Source organism: Nematostella vectensis, chromosome 12, assembly GCF_932526225.1.
Source record: "Nematostella vectensis chromosome 12, jaNemVect1.1, whole genome shotgun sequence".
NCBI classification, from domain to species: domain Eukaryota; kingdom Metazoa; phylum Cnidaria; class Anthozoa; order Actiniaria; family Edwardsiidae; genus Nematostella; species Nematostella vectensis.
Window position 1 is genome coordinate 11,888,130 of NC_064045.1, and position 18,980 is coordinate 11,907,109.

Here is an 18,980-nt window from a genome sequence, read left to right on the forward strand (position 1 = left end):
TGTGAAAAAAAAACTAGATGGAGTACTACCATCTTGATCTTTGAAAATTGCTCTTTGCAAGATTTCCAGGATATCTTTTTTCAATTTAAACAAGTACTGCTTGTAAATGCTTTTTTAAAAGCTGAAATACAACATTTTACGGGATGCCTGTGCTTTTTGTTGCTATTACGAACAGCCAGTCAGCGGGTACACAACGAGACTCAGACTCAAGATGGCTGCCTTGTTGAACATGAGTAAAGCAGCTTCAAAAGTTCTTTTGATTGGAAAAAACTCGCACTTGTTAACAAAGACGCAATATTTTTTTAGATATGAAAGTGTTATACATCAGAGGATGGGATATTCTAGTTTAAACCATGCGAGATTTGACAATTTGTACACACAACATGAGCCTATCCCTACAACTTCTCTACTACAACCACACAATGAAACTTCTACTTTCAATTCGCGTTTTAGCACGTGGAGAGGAAATAAGAAAAATCTATTTGCCAATTCTTCCAGCATTGATCCAGATGACCCAAAGAATGGTGCTTATGTCATTGAAGAAGGCAATGATGATGATGATTTTGATGATGATGATGTAGATAATGATGGCACAAAAGATTTTTTTAGAGAAAAAGACAAGCTTAAAAAGTTTACTAGTAAAAATATGTATAGTGAGAAAAGACCCAATCACAAAGCACAAAAGACTGTTGAGGGTAAAGTCAGATCGTCACGATATGTGTTCAAAGATCTACATGATGGGGAGGAGGATTTCCGATGGGTAAGGAGGCAGGGCCAAGTGGTGAGGTCAAGACGAAAAGGAGAGTGGTATGCTAATCAAATGTCAAGATTAGCCAATCAGAATCAGGTATGTTGGTGATGATGATGGGGGTGATTATTGATGGCAATGTCATACCTGCCAACCCCCAGACTTTAAAAACCGAGTTTTTAGGGGGAGGGGAATGGGAACAGGATATATTCAATCGAAATATGGCGAAAACTTTGATCGTAATTTTCGAGATGTTCCCACACAAGAACTTTGGAGAACTTGCGGTAGTTCTGTGGTCTACAAGAAATGCCTGCAAAAGGCTCATTGATTATTTAGATCAAAAAAGCTGAAAAGGTCATAAACTTGGATACAAACTATTGCAGAACTTTGTGGGTAAAAAATCTAACTTCTACTTCAAAAACAAATCAACTGATTAAAAGTTTGTCATAAACCGAGAGATTTAAGGTAAGACCGGGCCGAAAGATTTGATAAAAAACCGGGAGTCTCCCGGTAAAACCGGGGGAGTTGGCAGGTATGCAATGTTAACATGGCTTTATGATGTTTATCATGGAAATGATGATGATGGTGAAGTTGATGATGCTGGAGGTGATGATGGTGTTGGTGGTGATAATGATGATGATAGAGGCGATGATGGTGATGATGATGAAGATGATGATAGAGGTAATGATGATGATGAAGATGATTGGGGTGGTGGTGGTGATAAGGCTAATGATACTGGTGATGGTGATGATTGTGATGGTGATGATGATGATGGCGATGATGATGGTGTTGATGATGATGATGATGATGATGATGATGATGGTGATGATGACTGTGTATCCTTACAGATTGAGAAAGCAGAAGAAATGCTACTTTCAATGAAACAGGAGGGGATCACCCAAAAGGCTGAAGTGATAAACATTCTGATAAGTGCTTATGCAAAGAAAGGAAATGCAAGAAAAGCGTTTCATCTTTATAATAACGTAAGTTCAATTTTTAAATAAAACACTAATCAATTTTATCTAATACCTTACATTTACTGTAACCAGAGCACTGCTTTGGATTTTTTAAGTTATCAAAATAACTTTTTGGAGCTGTAACTACAGTCTCCCTCCCTGTCTGTTAACATTCTGTTTACCCAATGTCAAGGGCAAATAACCAGAAGAACATCAAGAGTGTCTATTTAAGAACCTACCGTAAAATTATGCCTTACATTCTTTTTATCAGCATCGTAGTTGTCAATTATATCACCATCATTCTGATCTATTACCACTTCTGTCATTACCATCACCATTCCTATTATCATTCCAACAACATCATCATCATTTTATTTTCCACTTCGAAATCATCATTATTTCCCTCTTTATTGTCTGAGAATTCCGTTGTGATTTCTCTCCCATTAGATCAAGAAAATGGGTCTGAAGGCTACCACACACACCTACACCAGTCTATTCAACTGCTGTGCCTTGTCTAACAATACCAAACTTACCAGAGCAAGCCTGGACAAGCTATGGGAGGAATTTCATCTCCGAGTCAACACAGAAGACATAAAACCCCATACCATCACCTACAACGCAGCTATCAAAGCATTTGCTCACTGCAGTACCCCTTTGAAAGCTTTTGAAGTCTATGAAGACATGCAAACCCATGGAGTGCAAGTTGATGGTTACACATCGGCAGCCCTGCTGGCAGCCTGTGCGGCAATGGGTAGGGGGGGACCAGCCAAGGCCATGTTAGTGCTGGAGGAGATGAAGGAGCAAGGAGTGAAATTGGATATTTATGTGTTCAATTTAGTTCTCAAAGTTATAAGGGATGCGAAATTTGATCACTTGAAGAAAAATCCTGAGAAGGCATCTATCACATTTGAAAAACAGCATAAGGATAGTATTCTTAATGGTTCTTTTGGTGGAGATATTCAGAATAATACTGGGACTTTAGGAGATGATCACAGAGGTTTGGCAAGGTTAGATGTTAAACAAAACACCAAGGCTGAACAATGCTTTAAGGATTTGATTCCTGCTGTTCAAGAAGTTCCTAAAAATTCTGTGTTTCAAACAAAGGGTAAGACATCTCCCTTGGGGGTCAACCTCTTTGCTGGAGTTGAGAGTTTTGTTCAGTTGATGGCTGTCAATGAAGTGAAGCCAGACATTCGGACATTCCATTTGATGCTTCAACTAGCAAACGATGGTGTAGAACAGGAGAATAACCTTCTGCAGGTGATGGAGAGGTGTGGAATTAGCCCTGATATGGCAATGCTGAACACTCTTGTGAGGAGAAGGGCTCGAAAAGGCGATGTCACTACCGCTAAGGTACAAATCATTAAATACAGAGCAGCATCTTTTATTGTTACCTCATTTGTACAGTAGCTATGATGGTGGTAATAATGACAATGACAGGTGGTGATTATGATAATGGTGGTGTTGATGAAAATGGTGGTGATTGTGATGATGATAGTCATGGTAGCAATGATAATGGTGATGATGATAATGGTGGTGATAGTGGTAGTTGTAATGATAATGGTTAGCAATAATGTTGGTTGTGATTATACTAATGGCAGTATCTGTGATTATGGTGGTTGTGGCAGTGATAATGTACATGGTGATTGGTCCATAGCAATTCTGTGACATGCAGTGTTTTTGTTTATGTTGATTCTAGGTGACAATGCTAATTATAAAGATAATTATGATAATGATGACTCATGATGATGATGACGGTATAGTTATAATAGCTATGTTAAACAACAAGAATTTCTAATCATGTGTTATAGGAATATATAGAAAACTTCAGCATCCGGTATAGCCTATCTGCTGATGAGAGAACCTATGTGATTTTGGCAAGTGGGTGTAGAACCACTAAAGATGGACTCTGGCTTCTTCAAGAAATGAAGGTTTGATGATGGTCAAGAGTGTTTCCAAGCCATTACTTTGTCATCTCCACAAAATACCAAAAGGAAGCATCCATTCCCATTCACTGATTTGAGGAAATCTGTAATTGTGATATTTTGATTGTTTGTTGTTCATTAATTTGCGAGAACTCACTAAAAAATTCACTAAAAAAACCAAAATCTTTGAGGTTAGATTGTATATAGTGGTGATGATTATGAGTCCTGGTTTATACTGTGCTGGCTTTTATACCATCACAAAAAAAAGACCTTGTTCAGTGTGTGTGTATGTCAGTTGAGTAAATCTGCAGATAAGAGGGTGTTTCAAAACAGTTTTGTTTTATTTATCACAAAAAATTATGATATTCAATGGGCGTGAGACTGCAGTACCGTTAACAGTAAGTTTAAGGTTTGCCCGGGGGGTTACTCCCTATATCCATCGGACGGGTATCATTGTTGTATCTTTTAGGGTGTAAATTTGGAGCCTTGGGTATCTTTTAGGGGTGAAAATAAAAATGCCCAGATTTTTTTTTCTTTTCAAGGTATCTTTAAGGGTGCTACTATAGCCATCACTCATCTAACTTGTAGCTCCTGAAAGAGCATTAAAACGTGTCAGTCAGTGTTTTTAGGTCACTAACCAGTGAAAAAAATCACACAACCCACGGGACGATAATTGATCGCGAGCTTAACAATGATCTTTTTGTTTTGTTTCTATTACGAATTATTTACGTATGTTTGAGGTATCTTTCAGGGAGTAAACTTATGCCTTACCATGCCTATCTTTTAGGGTTGTTTTCAAAAAAATCCCGTTGATGATCCCCGTCCGTTTGATCATTGTCCCCCCCCCCCCCCCCCCCGCATGTATCACGAGAAGCAGGGCTGCATGTCAGTGAGTGTTTATTGATCTATTGACGGAGCTACATGAATGTCAAAAGATGGTTCCAAATGTAAATGTCATTCCGGCACTTATTTTATAGGATAGAGGACTTCAGTCTAGCCAAGCTGTGTACATGAAGTTGTTATTTTGTGCATCAAGAAGTCACAACTACCCACACATGATAACTTTGCTTAAGGTATCAGTGATGATAACAGTGATTAAAGAGGTCCTTCAGATACCCAAGCAATGAAAGAGGACTAATACAGTAAACACCTAATGTGTATATAAAACCTAAAAATTCCAGGAAACTTGAAAACATGTCTGTTTATCTATTAGGGCTATCGACGCTTTTGAGAGTCACTCTCATGTATAGAAACATAGGTTAAATGTCTTCTCATCTGAGATTCTGTTTTTGATGGTTGGGGGCTCCTTGCAGTTAGCCATATTTGGGGGAGGCATCTATCTGGGGTCCTACCATTTCTCATATACAGGCTCTAAGAAAGGCATTACAGTGGTGGATTTTTCAAAGGGTAGTTTAATTAATGATAATTTCGCAAAAGTCTTTCTACCTCAATTGTCTGTTGTTATGAAGCATTGGGTTGTTATATAGACCGTTTTCAAAGTTATAAGTTAAAATGTGGACGAAGCGTAATTTTAATCCAAAACACCGCAAAAGAAGCACTCTGGCAGCATTTTTTATAGCTTTGTCTGTAAACTCCACTTTGTACGCCATTTTGGATCAGCTGTGGCCCGCCAGTCTGTGGCATTTTGGATGCGCATTCAACATCGCGAAAACGGTACTATCAAACCTCCCACAGGGCTCCTTACAGTCAGTGCTGAGTTGTAAAGTTGATTCAAAGCTTTTTACTCACAGGTAATCAAAAAAGAGGGCATACAGCCACTGGATGGAATCCTGTCATTAATGGATAAGATTTGTTATCACACACAGAAGGGAGAATCAAAAAGGGTAAGTCTCAGTTGAATCAAAGATAACAATCCTTTTTTTTTTTCATGTCAAAAGCCAAAACCACAGGCAAACAAGGATAAGGGTCAGTCCTTTGTAATCCTTCGGTTGTGTTCTTGACTGTTTCCTCAATAAAGCTAGTTATATTACTATATTAGCCTCGTGTGTTGTATTTAAGGGGAATTGTGATGCAGAAAGGCGTTTAGGGAGTTTTCTTTCCAAGGGACTAAGCCCCTTTCTGTGCCACAATTCCCATTAAATACAACACACGAGGCTTATATGTGACAACTCACGCGAAAAACCCACAAAACAGATGCGAAGTTTCTGCGAAACGGGCGCAAGCGTCCGCAAGATAAGTGCTCACATTCCGTGACATAGTCGCGAGCTTACCGCAAAAAAGGCACCACCTTTTGCAAAACGGGTGCTGGTTTTCCATCGTTAAGTTGCGAGCAAATAACGTAACAATCAGAAAAAAGGGCTGAATATTTAGATTTCCAAAGTTGTGAAACAAAGTTGTGAGACATCTACTAAGCTCTATAGGATCATGAGGGACTGATTCTATCCTGGTTTGCCTGTGCCAAAAAACAGGGCCATACAAAGCTGTGATTATGCTAAGTATGATCATGAGAAATAAGCCTGAACCATCTTGTACAATCAAGCTCCTAATTATACATGTAACTAGGATGCACTGGTTATCACTGGGAAAGAGACATTGCTTTGACTTTGAGACTTGGCTTGCACCAGTTTCATTGATAAAATGAAATGTAACAATATCCAGCTACTTTGTAGTATAGTAAAAAAAAAGAGATTGTGAACCATGGATATGTCCTTCAAACAGGAAGCACAGAGGCCGGTGCCAAATACTAAATGTTATGAACAATTTGTCACTTGTAAATGTCTCTTTGATTGACTGCCACTCTAACCCTGTTCTTATACTGCAAGAAGTGGATAATAAACGATTCATAAAGTTAAGGTTTTTTAAGATACAGTTCTGTGCCCAGGGGGGGGGGGACTCCAATAAAAACAGGCGGGGGTGATCATGGGCAAATTTTAAACCCTAAGGGAGGGCACTTTTGGCTTGGTCACTGAAACTTTTACCCCAGAGAAATAGCAAATTGGGTGTTGTCAAAGGGATATTTAACCCTTAGAGATGGCAGAATCGGGAAAAAATTATTAATTACCCCCTAAGGGATAGCAATTGGTCGAGTTTAATCCCCTAAGAGATGGCAAATTCGAAAAAATCCTTCCACTCCCCCTAAGGGATGGTAGTTGGTCGAAATTTTAACAGTCAACTTTCCATGAGTACTCCCCATGTCTCTGCATATAGCTATTCCATATAATTTTAGAATAAAACTTGGGTGGGGGTGGGGGGGGGGGTAGCATGGACCCCCAGCCTCTAGTGTACTTTTATGCTGTACACTCAACTTGAGCAGTGTCAATGCCAAAAGCCTACAGTGGAAGCACGGGTGGCCTAGTGTGTTAGCGCGTCGGCCTCTCACCGCTGTGGCCAAGGTTCGAATCCTGGCTCAAACTGGGGATTTTTCCGGGTTCCTGCCTTGAATTGAATTTGTTACAAGTGAGTTGAAGTTATTCTCCCGTGTTTCCAGTCTTCTCGGATAAGGACACTAAACCGGAGGTCCCGTCTCTTCAAGCTGCACTACACTAACCTGAACCGAAGGGACGTAAAAGAACCACTGGGGACGCAATAAACCCTCTGGCAGTGACCACCCCCAGTGACAGTGCTTACTAACCGAGGGCCATATGTTAGAAAACTGTATATTCTGTTAAATATGCTACCCTCGATAAACAAAGATTACATACATAAATGCAGTAACAAAGACACACTCTCAAGATGTTTTACATTCTACTAACCAGGATAAGTGATTAGTATTAATGATAAATTTTGTCAAGTCTGTAAAAATTAAAATTTTATGGCATTTTTAATTCAAATCTTTTTAACTTATGCTTTGTCCTCAGGATGTTGAGACGAATAAAAAGCTGAAAAGGAAAGCAAAATTCTTACAGACACAGCGAGCAAGCCTCCTTGAGCACTACTCTCACTGGAGACAAGGACTGATACCCAACAATGATGTGGATCTAGATGACACAGAAGAGAAAAATTATGATCATTTGTAAGCAAACCCAAGGCCTGGCTACTTTTAATCAATCAGGGTCCAGTTCCTGAAAGGCAGAATAGGTTATTCATTGGATAAATGTTGTCCTTGACTAATCAAATGACTAGAATAGCCAAGTGATCCCTGCAATAAACCTATTCTGCCTTTCAGGAACTGAGCCCTTGATTAAAAGGACCCGAATTAATATTCCCCAGTGAGTTATGCAACTATTCCTAATCAAATGACAGTGTAAGTGAAATAAAATACATCTTATACTCTATATTTTATTTATTTAAAAAAATAAAATTCATATATAACTATACATAGTCAAGCATTAATTCATGGTGGAATGATAGTGCAGTTAAAAGCACAATGTTAAACATGCAATTATAAAATTGTCATTGCCACCAGTTCATTAATACACATACAGATGCAGGATTTGCTGAGGGGGGTGGAGGGGGTAAGGGGGGCAGTCATAGGTATTCTATGAAAAAAAGGGTGATATTTCATAATCCCTTAAATGAGCCACTTTTTGGTGGCCAGGGAAGTTTGGCACGCACCCTGAGCACCCCTTGGTATGCACATGACCTAGTACAGATAAGGTTAAATTATCTATATGTATGTATGACAATACTCTGGTGCCAAAAAGATAAGTTACTCATGTCAGACTGACTTTTAAGGTACATATTGGACAAGGATTTTTTTTCTAAAGTAGTTTAAGGAGCCTTGGCACGGTTATGTTTTTTTGTGTTTTAGTGTTGCTTCTGAAAGTTTGAAAACAGCCAAAATCATGCATAATAATTAAAACATTGATTGGTTTTAACATCTCACATCGACCAGACAATAAACTGTACATTGACCCTAATGTTGAACAGTGAAAACCCAACAGATTCTCTGCATATAATCAGTTTTACATAGATTGATCTTTTCACTACATGTTAATGAGGTAAACAGCAAGGTTTTACGCTGTTACACATCTTTCATATTTTTATCTATTTTTTTCACTACAAGAGTGCAAGTGCCCCTTAAAAACTACTTACAAGTCATATGCCCTCATAATGTAGTTGGACGGAACTAGCTTGATGGAGTACCCCTGGGGTTTGTACTTGGACCCCACCCACCAATCGCTGTTGGCCTTCTCATAAATATAAATCAAGTCTCCTCGACTAAATTCGAGTTCATCTTCATCATCCGCTTTTACGTCCCATTTTGCTTGATAGATACTAGCATAGTCGATTACTTGAGCAGGCTCCTCCACAAGGGTCGAGACTGGGGCCTTTGTGACAGCAGGGGGGGTTGATGGAGGCGTTGGGAGTGGTGCTTTCTTTTCTCCAGGGGGTGGTGGTGATGGTTTAGACTCCTCAGAAGGGGTGGGTAAGGTTGGTTTGGCACCAAGTGGTGGTGGTCGAGTGGAGAGCGGTGGGGAAGGCTTTGCTCCTGGTTTGCTTGGTCGTGGAGGGACAGGCTCCTCTGGAGGGGGAGGAAGTGGCGTGGTTCGTATATGGGGTGCATTACTTGGCTTATCAGGGCGGGATGGTGGTGTGTCAGCCACTTCATATTCTGAATCTAAAACAAGCAATTTTATCGTAACACTAAGATAGCAAAAAAAAGATGCCAAAGAGGAAAGAAATGTGAACATAAGGGGAAAGGGAGGAACAAGAAAAAAGGCAGCTGATGTGTAGGCAAGGCATGTTGGAAGGTATGCTTTATATATTATAACTAAAAAGATATTTTGTTCTTCAATGCCTTTTTGGACCAAGAGGGGGAGGGTTGTGCATGTCCCTGGACCCAGCCTTGGCTACGCACTGAAAGTAATAGATTAATGAAAAAGGGTGAAAAAATGATTAGCTGGTAGGTAGGGGTAATGATGCTGACCTTGAATAGGGACAGTCTGTGAAGGTGGCACCTTAGCTGCATCCACCAAGTCATACATATCCTCATCAAGCCTGTCACCTCCTGCATCAAACACAGGGGCTGGAGCAGCTGGCTTTGGTGGTCTTTCAGGAGTAGGAAGCGTCCTTGAGGGAGCAATGGGTTGCTGTGGAGGTTTCAGTACTGGCTCTAGGGGGGAAACAGTCTCTTCTTCTGCAGTGTCATAGAACTCGTCCCCTAGTGCCGCCTCGGATTGACTTGCAGGAGCAACAGGAGGTGTTGGCTCCTGTACAAGATCATATGTCTCTCCCTGTATGGGTTCAGATTTGGGTGGGCGTGGTGGCTGTATGGGAGGTGCCTCCTCAGATTCGACAGGAGCCTCGTAGCACTCGTCAGATAGTGGGACTTGAGGAGGTTTTGTGGACATGTTAGTGTCTGGGACCTGTGAGAGGAATGAAAAAATACAGAACAGTATGGACACACCAAAGCTTGAGGGTTTGCATAAATCTGTTGCATATTTAATAAATAGCTATATAATAATATATTTCACAGTGATGGTATTGGGTGACATCACAAGATATGACATAAGTACACCTGAGGACCAAAGTTTCCAATTCTCATTTGTTGCCCCTAAAAAAATGCCTTTTCCAGCTAGTACCTTATAGCCTTCTAGCTTGCCCGCCGCCCGTGAAGAATGCCTTTTTCAGCCAATACCACCACCCCCCGTACCTCATAGTCTTCTAGCTTGCCCCCACCCCCCGTACCTCATAGTCTTGTAGCTTGCCCCCACCCCCCGTACCTCTTAGTCTTCTAGCTTGCCCTCACCACCCGTACCTCATAGTCTTCTAGCTTGCCCCCACTCTCGTACCTAATAGTCTTCTAGCTTGCCCCCACCCCAGTACCTAATAGTCTTCTAGCTTGCCCCCACCCCAGTACCTAATAGTCTTCTAGCTTGCCCCCACCCCCGTATCTAATAGTCTTCAAGCTTGCCCCCACCCCCGTACCTCATAGTCTTCCAGCTTGCCCCCACCCCCCGTACCTCATAGTCTTCTAGCTTGCCCTCACTCCTGTACCTAATAGTCTCCTAGCTTGCCCTTATCCCCGTACCTAATAGTCTTCTAGCTTGCCCCTACCCCAGTACCTAATAGTCTTCTAGCTTGCCCCCACTCCCGTACCTAATAGTCTTCTAGCTTGCCCCCACCCCAGTACCTAATAGTCTTCTAGCTTGCCCCCACTCCCCATACCTAATAGTCTTCTAGCTTGCCCCCACCCCAGTACCTAATAGTCTTCTAGCTTGCCCCCACCCCAGTACCTAATAGTCTTCTAGCTCGCCCCCACTCCCGTACCAAATAGTCTTCTAGCTTGCCCCCACCCCAGTACCTAATAGTCTTCTAGCTTGCCCCCACCCCAGTACCTAATAGTCTTCTAGCTTGCCCCCACCCCAGTACCTAATAGTCTTCTAGCTTGCCCCCACTCCCCATACCTAATAGTCTTCTAGCTTGCCCCCACCCCAGTACCTAATAGTCTTCTAGCTTGCCCCCACCCCAGTACCTAATAGTCTTCTAGCTCGCCCCCACTCCCGTACCAAATAGTCTTCTAGCTTGCCCCCACCCCAGTACCTAATAGTCTTCTAGCTTGCCCCCACCCCAGTACCTAATAGTCTTCTAGCTTGCCCCCACCCCAGTACCTAATAGTCTTCTAGCTTGCCCCCACTCCCATACCAAATAGTCTTCTAGCTTGCCCCCACCCCAGTACCTAATAGTCTTCTAGCTTGCCCCCACCCCAGTACCTAATAGTCTTCTAGCTTGCCCCCACTCCCATACCAAATAGTCTTCTAGCTTGCCCCCACCCCAGTACCTAATAGTCTTCTAGCTTGCCCCCACTCCCGTACCAAATAGTATTCTAGCTTGCCCCCACCCCAGTACCTAATAGTCTTCTAGCTTGCCCCCACCCCAGTACCTCATTGTCTTCTAGCTTGCCCCCACCCCAGTACCTAATAGTCTTCTAGCTTGCCCTCACTCCCATACCTAATAGTCTTCTAGCTTGCCCCCACTCCCCGTACCTAATAGTCTTCTAGCTTGCCCCCACCCCAGTACCTAATAGTCTTCTAGCTTGCCCCCACCCCAGTACCTCATTGTCTTCTAGCTTGCCCCCACCCCTGTATCTAATAGTCTTCTAGCTTGCCCCCACCCCCAGACCTTATAGTCTTCTAGCTTGTCCCCAGTCCCCGTACCTAATAGTCTTCTAGCTTCCCCCCACCCCAGTACCTCATTGTCTTCTAGCTTGCCCCCAACCCCCGTACCTAATAGTCTTCTAGCTTGCCCCCACTCCCCGTACCTAATAGTCTTCTAGCTTGCCCCCACTCCCCGTACCTAATAGTCTTCTAGCTTGCCCCCACCCCAGTACCTAATAGTCTTCTAGCTTGCCCCCACTCCCGTACCTAATAGTCTTCTAGCTTGCCCCCACCCCAGTACCTAATAGTCTCCTAGCTTGCCCTTACCCCCGTACCTAATAGTCTTCTAGCTTGCCCCCAGTCCCCGTACCTAATAGTCTTCTAGCTTGCCCCCACCCCCGTACCTAATAGTCTTCTAGCTTGCCCCCACCCCCGCACCTAATAGTCTTCTAGCATGCCCCCTATCCCCCTGTACCTCATAGTCTTCTAGCTTGCCCCCTTTGGAACTGTAAAAAATACATTTTTCAGCCAGTACCTCCTGTTTGACTCACTATTGGTTTGGGCATCATGGATGAAAAAAAACTGTTCCCAATATTGTTTTTACAATGTGATTGCTTTTTCAGTAAAAAAAAAACACAAACACACAATGACCAGTAGGGGTGTAGCTGTGCCCCCACAACTTTACTGATGGTTCTGCACTGTGCGCCCCCTCCCCGCTTGCCCCCTCCCCTCCCATGTACCTCATAGTCTTCAAGCTTGCCCCACCTCCCCTTTACCTTGTAGTCTTCTAGCTTGCCCCACCTCCCCTTTACCTTGTTGTCTTCTAGCTTGCCCCACCTCCCCTTTACCTCGTAGTCTTCTAGCTTGCCCCACCTCCCCTTTACCTTGTAGTCTTCTAGCTTGCCCCACCTCCCCTTTACCTTGTAGTCTTCTAGCTTGCCCCACCTCCCCTTTACCTTGTAGTCTTCTAGCTTGCCCCACCTCCCCTTTACCTTGTAGTCTTCTAGCTTGCCCCACCTCCCCTTTACCTCGTAGTCTTCTAGCTTGCCCCACCTCCCCTTTACCTTGTAGTCTTCTAGCTTGCCCCACCTCCCCTTTACCTTGTAGTCTTCTAGCTTGCCCCACCTCCCCTTTACCTTGTAGTCTTCTAGCTTGCCCCACCTCCCCTTTACCTTGTAGTCTTCTAGCTTGCCCCACCTCCCCTTTACCTCGTAGTCTTCTAGCTTGCCCCACCTCCCCTTTACCTCGTAGTCTTCTAGCTTGTCTTCCTGAAGTTTTGTACCAGCAGCTACATCATCATACATTTCGCCGTCAAAGCTCTCCTCATTGTCGGAGGACTTTGTAGCACCCTCTGCAAGGTCATCATATGTCAAGCTATCCTCATCTCCCTCATGCTCTTTCTTGCGGATATCAGAGAGAATTTCACTCTGTCGCTTGGACAGCATTGCACCGGCACATTTTTTGATCCCCTGCATCCACATTTCTGCATCCTCTTGTGACTCAGCTAAGAACTGGAATAAATTATGGGGTCAACTTTTTTGACAAGGGGTGTCCTGGATGTGGTTCTGTTTTAAGCTACTCCTTGGCAATGATAACATCCACACTCTTGATAAATGTTTAAAGCAAAAAGTGCTTTTCATCATTTTTCTTATAGTGACCATATGTACCTTGCCCACCTTCTGGTGTGATCAGCAATCAGCGGTCTCTCTCAAGCCAGCTTCCCCCCGCTTTTTTAACAAAATTTGATCCACCCCTTTTGACAAAGGTATTTTTTAATAAAATATTTTTTGGCTTGAAGAATATTCAAAACTGCCTTTAATGGTGGGTCATTGTAATGTGTTAAACACTGACCACTTACTGTGTAGATTCTATCGTTCTCTCGCACCAGGCTGAACTCTTTTTTGCTCCTGTTTGCTGGTACAGGTGTATAGCCTGGCAGGATAATGGTGCCCTTTTGCTTCTCAGCATGGTTATCTTTGAAGTAGTACATGGCATAGTCTCGCAGAACACAGTAACGCTTCTGCCACTTGCTACCAATGTAGATACCCTTTTTACGGTGCTTGCAAAGGTACCCTGTGATTTAGATATATTAGGATCAGCAAAGATATAGCCATGGTCAAATAAAGCCAGTTGTGATAGGATTAATGCAAAATTAGCTCTATTACCGGCTTAATTAGATAACCCTGGGCATGGGCTACAATTTGCATAAAACAAATTTGTAAACAGGGGTCCTCAAATCTGCCAACATTTAGTTCTTATCTGACTTCATAGATCTGGCACAAGTTTGGCATCCATAATTCCAATTGATTGACTCTGCAAACTTACATATACAACCCCCTCCCACGGAGGGTACAAAATGCAGGTCGGGTGATTTTACCGTTTTTACGAATATCTTGCCATCATCATCATCATCATCAACCAAAAATAAGTTGAACTAACTCCAAAATGTGCTGACTATACAGTATCTCTTGAATAAATGGTTCATATTCTAGTATAGAGCTTTTTTAAGGACAGCAGGGGCAGATCTACACATTTTCGAAGGGGAGGGAGGGAGGTGGGGGTGCACCGGTATGTTAGACATGTAGAAGAGGAAAATTCGTGTATTTAAGTTTTTATACAATTTTAATGGAGATATTTATACCATTATACATTACTTGACCCACGTTTGGTTGATGTGCAGCAAACTGCTGGCAAATATTCGTATTATTCCCACGGCCACATGAACTGTGACGTCATCACCTTGACCTTTTTTTTAACTTGTCCATCTACGTTACACATTATTTGACCCAAGTTTGGTTGATGTGCAGCAAATCACTGGCAAGATATTCGTATTATTCATGGTCATGTAATTGCTTAGTAAGAAACGAGAATCTGAGTATTCAATATTTTAACGCGTCAAGTGAGCTGTAGAAATTGAATGAAATAGAGAAAGCAAATAAAAACAGTAAAAAAAAAATCACCCGACCTGCATTTTGTACTCAAACTGCATCCGACCTGCAACCTGCATTTTGTACCCTCCGCCCGCTCCCCCCAACAGGGGATTTCAGCTGACATCTCATTGCACTTTTTATAAGTATAAAACATCAACCAAGACTCAAACTCACCCTGTAAGAAAACATTTGGGACATCAGACACTTTTAGTGGCTTGGCCAGGTTCTCTAGGTCGTGGGTGAAAGCCTTGGCATGGTGGTTGGTAGCCTCTATCTTAATGGGTGGGGTTTCCTCTCCGTCAACACCTTCATATATCTCATCAGATGCTGGCTCGGAAGCTGGAAGCAATGTTTTCCAATTTGATTTTAATTACAACACATGCGTTTAGAAGGAAAATAATAGTATGAATCACAATTTCTCAATGTTACATATGGCAAGGGGCCAAAAAATTCTTAAATCAAGATTTTGCATTATATACAGTTGCTGATGTACACATATACATTATTGTTATAGAATATGGAGATTATTTGCTTTCAAGGTTCTAGGTAAAAGACAGTATATAAAACAAAGACATCAAACAATTATACTATTACAGGCATGTAGGCAGGGGTGAAAGGGTGGTCTCTATAACCTCACATACCTGTTTTGCCAGCAGGGGCCTCTTGTGGTACATCCGTCTCATTGGTCTCCTCTTTCTCTTTTTCTGGTTCGTCATATGTCTCATCTTCAACCAATGCCACCTCGTAGTTGTCATTATCTAGCCTATTGTCGGCAGCCATTACTTCATAATTTTCCTTAACTTCACTGTCATCTGTTTCATGAGGAACGCCTTCCACGCTCATAGTGTAATAAGATGGGGATGTTGCTGTAAAAGAATGTGTATGTGTTTAAGGGAGAATGGTTGTTTCAGATGTTGCAGGGCCATAGGCTAGCATGGGGGGCCCATAGGCTGGCAGGGGGGGGGGGGCATAGGCTGGCAGGGGGCGGTGCCATAGGCTGGCATGGGGGGCCATGGGCTGGCAGGGGGCGGGGCCATAGGCTGGCATGGGGGGCATAGGCTGGCAGGGGGCGGGGCCATAGGCTGGCAGGGGGCGGGGCCATAGGCTGCCATGAAGGGGGGGTGCACCTCCTATGCTGGGGATACAACCCCACACCACCCACCTATTTTGTTTTTTTAGACATGTTTTATAAATAAAGTCCAAAAGAGTTCTTGGCAATTCAAGCCAAGATGAGTGCAACTGTTGAGGTTATTATTGCCGCTTCCAGTAGAAGAGTGTTTCAGTTATCAAGGAGGTTGAGTTGATCAGAGTCAACATTGTCAGGATCCTATAGTACCTATAGTAGGAGTTTTTATGGCCATATGGTATCAGATCATAAAAGTTCAAGTTATTTGAATTCACATTATCTGGGTCCTACTTGTATCTAAATGTTCTACGGCCATCATCATAAAAGTTTGAGCTCTCTGAGTTAATTTTATCAGGGTTCTACTGCAGTACTTTTCGGGGTTCTACTGACATATCACCAAAAAGTTTGAGCTATCTGAGTTCATTTTATCAGGATCCTACTATTATACCTTTTGGGGTTCTACGGACATATCACCATAAAGTTTGAGCTATCTGAGTTCATTTTATCAGGATCCTACTACTTGTACCTTTTGGGGCTCTACGACATATCATCATAAAGTTTGAGCTATCTAAGTTCATTTTATCAGGATCCTACTATTGTACCTTTAGGGGTTCTACAGACATATCACCATAAAGTTTGAGCTATCTGAGTTCATTTTATCAGGATCCTACTACTTGTACCTTTTGGGGCTCTACGACATATCATCATAAAGTTTGAGCTATCTGAGTTAGTTTTATCAGGGTCCTACTGTTGTAGTACTTTTTGGGGTTCTAAGGACATATCATCATAAAGTTTGAGCTATCTGAGTTGATTTTATCAGGGTCCTACTGCTTTTTGGGGTTCTACGGACATATCATCATAAAGTTTGAGCTATCTGAGTTAATTTTATCAGGGTCCTACTGCTTTTTGGGGTTCTACGGACATATCATCATAAAGTTTGAGCTATCTGAGTTAATTTTATCAGGGTCCTACTGCTTTTTGGGGTTCTACGGACATATCATCATAAAGTTTGAGCTATCTGAGTTAATTTTATCAGGGTCCTACTGCTTTTTGGGGTTCTACGGACATATCATCATAAAGTTTGAGCTATCTGAGTTAATTTTATCAGGGTCCTACTGCTTTTTGGGGTTCTACGGACATATCATCATAAAGTTTGAGCTATCTGAGTTAATTTTATCAGGGTCTTGCTGTAATACCTGGGGGTTCAACGGCCATGGTATCATCATAGAAGTCTTCTTCCTCTGCTAGTAGTGGAGGCTGAGTCACAGTCTTGGGGGGTCTTGGGGGAAGAGGTGCTGCATTATTTTGCTTCTCTTGAAGAGATTTGAGTCTGGAGCATAGTTGATTTCGCTCATTCTCTGCTTGGGGGGAAAGGGTCTCCCTTGATAGAGAGCCACTAAGATATAGATAGACATCTATAACGACAGTCAAAAAGTTAATTACAGAAAGAAAAACACTGAGTTTTAAGTTTGCAGACCTGTTCACATTTGTATGAAAATGTTATTATGTATTTAGTTTCATTTTTTTTGTTATCCCACTACCATAGCCAATATCCAAATCAATCAAGCAAGCAATCACCTGACAGCATAGGTATAGAGTCTTGGGATTGCCAGCATGAAAATATCAGAAACAATGCATATTCTGAAAACAAACAGTGAGAATTATTTTTTTTTTATCTTTTTGTAAGGCCTAGCTAGGTATATGTTTATGGAAGGTTGGCAAGACCTTAGGAGGTACTGATGTACATGTGTGACAACGACCCTAGATAGACACCAATTACCCATTGGGACTAGAAATTCAGGACCTAGAAAAAAAGGACTTGCGTCAAAACATTTCACAGAGCTGTAGCCTGTGTAGCTGGCTCTGTTTCCTTTAAAAAGCGGCCCAGGAATCGGGGCATCAATCTGTTGTGTTCTGAGAGAGAAGCCACCATGAAGCAAGGTGCTGTGCATAAAAGCGAGGTGTAACGCTTCACACAAAATGTCGCATTTCATGCAAAATCCCTTTGTTGCCAGTTGAGGACAATGATTTGTCAATCATCGACTGTATACACACTATACAATATACTTATCTAAATTTATATTTGATATTGATAGTCCTGGAAATTCACACTTCACTTTTAACTTATCAATTAAATAAGTTGTTTTGAATAAATTCTGTACTCCATCATATTCCCTCTTCTACTCTTCAAAAAAATAAATAAAATAAATAATAACGAAAATGGTGCTTTAAAAAAAGGGTTTACATTTTGCAAAATAGGTGGACTATTAAGCAGAGAATCAACCAAGGAATTACTTATAAGGGCTCCGCTTTCTTTTGCTCAGACGAAGAGCTAACGCTCGAAACGTCAGCGCAACTACTTTTCAACCTTGATCTAAGCTTATACCTTGTCTACACCACGCCTACGCGGACCATCTAGTTTTTCTACAGCTTGCCTGTAGTTTTTTCTAGTTATACCAAGGTATCATAGAACTCACACTAGGTAAGTGGTTATGATTCCACCAAAATTAAACCGAAGCAATCAACCGGAAGTTGAGGAAAGTGTTCCTGTAGCGTGGTTATTCTTATCAAAATCTTAACAAAATTTTCCTTAGTTTGACCCACCATATATCGCTGCCTGCAGCTCGCCATGTGAAGCAGCCATAACGCCAAAAAGCTGATTTTTGCAAATTAGTTCGGATGTTTTCGCTACATTCCAACAATCAACCCTTTTAGACTGTCTGAGCTCCCAAGGGATTTTGGGTAGTATTAAGTTCCTCGTTACCAATCTCAAACGGTGGAAAAGATACAGGCGTTAAGCCAGCTGAGTTTCTATCTGTATAAACTTAATGGCGAATGGCAAATGTAGTTTTAAGACAAATCACGGTCTTTAGGTTACCATGGGTACCAGAGGCTCTGGTACCCAGGGTACCTGTAGGTATATAACTACCTTTAAGAGTAAAGAGTATTAAGGTAATTCCCTTGAAATAGTTCTACAACCCATAACTTGGCATAAACAATATTGAAGCTAAGGGCTTTCAAAAAATGTAATAAAAAAATAGGGGTACTGACCCCGTTTTCACAACAGAGGGGCGTAGAATTGACGCGTTTTCATTGATCGCGCAAGGAAAAATCCCAACTCTTAGTTTTCAAAAAGAGTGCCTAGAGTCTTTAGAAAACTAAGTTGTGTTTGTCGAGCTGCCAAAATCCGATCTCCTAAACAATAACCCGTAGTAGCTAATGTTCAAAACAAATCACATTTTAAGAGATCGCACAAAAAGACATTGTTTTCGCCACTATTCATACGGTAAAAAGC

General features: G+C 42.0%; 2 protein-coding genes across 3 annotated transcripts; one reads left to right on the forward strand and one right to left on the reverse strand.

The window, feature by feature from the left end:
* The first annotated feature begins 95 nt into the window (after positions 1-95).
* LOC5520656 (pentatricopeptide repeat-containing protein 1, mitochondrial) lies at positions 96-7,906 on the forward strand. Its single transcript, XM_001640431.3, has 7 exons — positions 96-847; positions 1,597-1,731; positions 2,152-3,057; positions 3,516-3,635; positions 4,607-4,702; positions 5,381-5,473; positions 7,448-7,906. Exons 1-7 carry the CDS (start codon positions 212-214, stop codon positions 7,604-7,606), a joined length of 2,145 nt encoding a protein of 714 aa, XP_001640481.2. The 5' UTR covers positions 96-211; the 3' UTR covers positions 7,607-7,906.
* LOC5520655 (ras-associated and pleckstrin homology domains-containing protein 1) lies at positions 7,233-18,436 on the reverse strand. Of its 2 annotated transcripts, XM_048720390.1 has the most exons (10): positions 18,290-18,404; positions 17,264-17,326; positions 16,882-17,100; positions 15,201-15,425; positions 14,734-14,898; positions 13,488-13,702; positions 12,874-13,140; positions 9,460-9,898; positions 8,625-9,150; positions 7,233-7,567 (listed from the first exon to the last, which is right to left on the reverse strand). In XM_048720390.1, exons 1-10 carry the CDS (start codon positions 18,327-18,329, stop codon positions 7,528-7,530), a joined length of 2,199 nt encoding a protein of 732 aa, XP_048576347.1. In that variant the 5' UTR covers positions 18,330-18,404; the 3' UTR covers positions 7,233-7,527. The 2 variants fall into 2 exon arrangements, with proteins under 2 accessions (XP_048576347.1, XP_032221427.2); XM_032365536.2 differs by lacking the exon at positions 17,264-17,326 and having other exon boundaries at positions 18,290-18,436.
* Between the last annotated feature and the right edge of the window lie 544 nt (positions 18,437-18,980).

Bases quoted from the DNA above. Each gene is read 5' to 3' on its own strand.
- LOC5520656 (XM_001640431.3), top strand. From the start codon at position 212: ATGGCTGCCTTGTTGAACATGAGTAAAGCAGCTTCAAAAGTTCTTTTG. The intron at 3,636-4,606 runs GTTTGATGATGG...CTTATTTTATAG, and splicing joins GGCTTCTTCAAGAAATGAAG to GATAGAGGACTTCAGTCTAG. The intron at 4,703-5,380 runs GTATCAGTGATG...TTTTACTCACAG, and splicing joins ACATGATAACTTTGCTTAAG to GTAATCAAAAAAGAGGGCAT.
- LOC5520655 (XM_048720390.1), bottom strand. From the start codon at position 18,329: ATGGCTGCTTCACATGGCGAGCTGCAGGCAGCGATATATG. The intron at 17,327-18,289 runs GTGGGTCAAACT...GTTTGTTTTCAG, and splicing joins GCTGCAGGCAGCGATATATG to AATATGCATTGTTTCTGATA. The intron at 15,426-16,881 runs GTATTACAGCAA...ATTCTTTTACAG, and splicing joins CATGGCCGTTGAACCCCCAG to CAACATCCCCATCTTATTAC.